The 3223-nt window shown below is 45.5% G+C and overlaps 1 protein-coding gene across 1 annotated transcript; it reads right to left on the bottom strand.

Annotated features, from left to right (window-relative positions):
- Positions 1-580: 580 nt before the first annotated feature.
- si:dkey-251i10.1 (uncharacterized protein LOC100038774 homolog) lies at positions 581-2873 on the bottom strand. Its single transcript, XM_059352020.1, has 4 exons — positions 2662-2873; positions 1360-1846; positions 1123-1263; positions 581-1016 (listed from the first exon to the last, which is right to left on the bottom strand). The coding sequence occupies exons 1-4, from the start codon at positions 2770-2772 to the stop codon at positions 859-861; spliced, it is 897 nt and encodes a 298-aa protein (XP_059208003.1). The 5' UTR covers positions 2773-2873; the 3' UTR covers positions 581-858.
- Positions 2874-3223: the final 350 nt, after the last annotated feature.

Genomic DNA, 3223 nt, shown 5'->3' with positions numbered 1-3223 from the left:
TGCCCAATTTAACATCTAAATACAGATAATTTTATTGGTTGAACACATACAGATAATGACGTCTCTGTACACCTCTATCATGCACAGCATCTAGATGGATTGTAGTTTTGTACCGCAGACGATTTGAGTAGTATTCATTCACATTCAGATGTTTTAGCAACATGATGCACAAGCTTTTGTTCCCACATGCGGTTAAAATAAAAATACATCTCCCTAGAGAGATTACGCTTTCCTCTTTTATTTGCAAACAGTAACTGGCGCTGCACTCCTGAAAGTAATTTATATTTGAAGTGAAAGGTTCCTTAGAAACAAACAAATTCTCAGGTGCTCGATAACTATTACCTCAAAATTAAGAATAAATGCACTGCTGCCTATCAGAAGCCTGTCATGGCGTTTTCAAAGGAGTTAACGCTCAAGTGTTCTACTCTACAATCCCAGTAGTGACCACGGTCAACCAGGAAGGCTCAGGAGATAAGCGTGAGTAAATATAGCAGTTGGTTGTAATCCACTTCGTGCATTTTCATTATCCAGTGAGTGCTTGTCTCATGCAGTAGACAGTGGAGGAGACAGTTGACAGTGGTTTAAGTTTGTTCCCCAGAATATATTTATTCAAGTTGGAACCATACAAACCTAGTGAATGACAGGAGGAGGTATCAGATTTCTTTAACAGGAATGACATTGGTAAAGAGGGTGTGGAACGTTTTAAAATCATAAAGATGCACAACGTACAGCCATCGCCCACAGCTAGGGGTGAGACACTAAAGTTTGTTCCCATAAATAAGGCAGAATGCAGAGTCCATAGAAATGGAGAGTTATTACATTTAGCCAAATTGGACAGTGACGTGACAATATGACGAATTACATGACTTTCTTCAGCTCATCGTACAACACCAGCACGAAGGCGCCGCCCATGCCTCTGAGCACGTTGGACCAGGCTCCCTTGAAGAAAGCTTTGCCGCCCTCATCACGTGCGATCTTACGCCAGCAGTCGATGGTCCCGGAGTACATGATGTCAGCTGAGGAAGGCAAGAAAAGAGAAGTTAAATGATGTGGATAGGAGGTATCAAAACAATCATTTAACATCGTAGTTTAGCTACAGCCATCATTTATACACAAACTCACCTCCTTTGCGTCCGGACTGCATCATCATACGTCTACGGACAGTGTCGAAGGGGTATGAGGTCAGGCCAGCAACAGCTGTCACACTCTGTGCAATCATCCAGCTCACCAATATGTGGGTGTTCTTGGGGTCTGGAAGCATACCTTTAAAACACAAGAGCAGAAAAAAAATTATAGATCCAGAAGGTGGACCATTGAGGAGGCTTGCCTGCAAGAGTGTGCGATTTAAAACCAACGTACCCTTAGCTGTGTCATAGATGCCGAAGTATGCAGCCCTGTAGATGATGATGCCCTGCACAGACACATTGAAGCCCTGGTACAGACCCTTGAGGCCATCGGACCTGAAGATCTTCACCAGGCAGTCTCCCAGACCATTGAACTCTCTGCCGGCACCAGCCTTTCCCACATCAGCAGCCAGACGGGTACGGGCGAAATCGAGGGGGTACACGAAGCAGAGGGAAGTGGCTCCGGCGGCACCACCAGACGCCAAGTTACCGGCGAAGTACCTCCAGAACTGGGCTCGCTTGTCGACGCCATCAAGGAAGATCTTCTTGTACTTGTCCTTGAAGGCGAAGTTGAGGGCCTGGGTGGGGAAATATCTGATGACATTGGCAAGGTTACCTCTCCAGAAGGAAAGGAACCCCTGCTCCTTGGGGATACGGGTGACGCAGTCCATGATACCCTTGTACTGCTTATCCGCCGTGATCTGCTTACTGGCATGCTGGACCTGGAATAAGAGAAAGAAAGAACAGTTAAATAGGGAAGCTAATTAAGTGTTGAGGATGTGTCAATCACAATGTCTCCTTGTTGTGACCTTGCTGCATGTTAAACCTTTGAAGTTGCTGCAAATTATGCATGTTGGGGCAATTTAACAGCAGTGTTTACTATCTAATTATTTCAGCTCTTGATCTATCAGATATTTAATTATAATCTTACAAGATTAACAAAAAGTTAAACTAAAACAGTCAGGAGTCTGAAGGGAATGTGTAGAATGTATGTCGCAGTGCAGGTTTAGCAGAAAAAGGATGTAAAACGTGTTGACCCGGCTATGAATGACTGCAGCCGGGCCTCCATGCAGCCTTCCCACTAGACGGAAGCTAACACGAAGCCGCCAGAAAGATTTCATCGCCATTCAGGCTGAAATATACTTTACATGTTGCCTTCTTTTAATTCCCTATGAAATGATACAGCTGTAAATAAATTTGACTTGCTGACGGCTATTTGTACACAATGTCCCGATGCCACTAGAGGCGTTTGTCCTTTGTTAGCTGCCGCTCCGCCGGCTAAGGTTACCGCGAGCAGCTAACGCTAACAGCCGGGCTCGTGTAGGTCATTTCACATCCCGTGATGACCTTAAATCTTATAACTCCTCACTCTTTGGACTTTTATCAATTATATAGGACCAAATGCTGCTGATGTGTGTAAAACCCCATAGTCTGTGGATATGTGGTAACAAACAGCAGAGATAAGCTGTTAAATGATTTCCACCGGTTGCTAGCCGGCTAACGTTAGCCAGCTAGCGGACCGGAAGACAGCGCTTACCTGAAGGAGAAGCTTCACTCTCTCGATGGGGGCGACGGCTGTTTTGGAGATGGCGGCGGAGATACCACCGGCCAAGAAATCCTTGGCGAAGGAGATAGCTGTCTCATTCATGGTTGGATGTTGTTAGTGTGCCTTTCAGGTTACCAGTAAACTCGATATTAACCCCCACTGCCCTCTACAGCTGATGGCCTACACCGACGAAATGGCCGATTGCGAAGTTGCGTTGGAGATTTATATAACGCCTCGGATCGCGATACAACGCGAGAACTGTGATTTGAGAGATTATTGGCCAATCCTTTGTCGTCACGTGGCTTTCTGCCAATCAAAATGCGCTGATTGTGTTGTCGTCACCATGTGTGGGTTTTCTGTGCCCTTGGCTAGTAAATCCTGATATTACAAAATACACGTGAAGTGACTAAGTTTAGACGGAAAACCTAAATGAGTTGCAGCGTGGACTTGTTCTTATTTGGCATCCTGCTCACTGTCACGCCCCTACACCATTAAAGACAGCAGTCAGGCCCCTTAGAGCAAAGTCATAGGGTCATTTACAGCTCTCAAGGAC

The sequence above is a fragment of the Centropristis striata genome, chromosome 15 (assembly GCF_030273125.1).
Source record: "Centropristis striata isolate RG_2023a ecotype Rhode Island chromosome 15, C.striata_1.0, whole genome shotgun sequence".
Lineage (NCBI taxonomy): Eukaryota > Metazoa > Chordata > Actinopteri > Perciformes > Serranidae > Centropristis > Centropristis striata.
This window is presented reverse-complemented; position numbering and strand designations above follow the sequence as displayed.

Bases quoted from the DNA above. Each gene is read 5' to 3' on its own strand.
- si:dkey-251i10.1 (XM_059352020.1), bottom strand. From the start codon at position 2,772: ATGAATGAGACAGCTATCTCCTTCGCCAAGGATTTCTTGGCCGGTGGT. The intron at 1,847-2,661 runs GTAAGCGCTGTC...CTCTTATTCCAG, and splicing joins GAGTGAAGCTTCTCCTTCAG to GTCCAGCATGCCAGTAAGCA. The intron at 1,264-1,359 runs GTACGTTGGTTT...TGTGTTTTAAAG, and splicing joins CATCTATGACACAGCTAAGG to GTATGCTTCCAGACCCCAAG.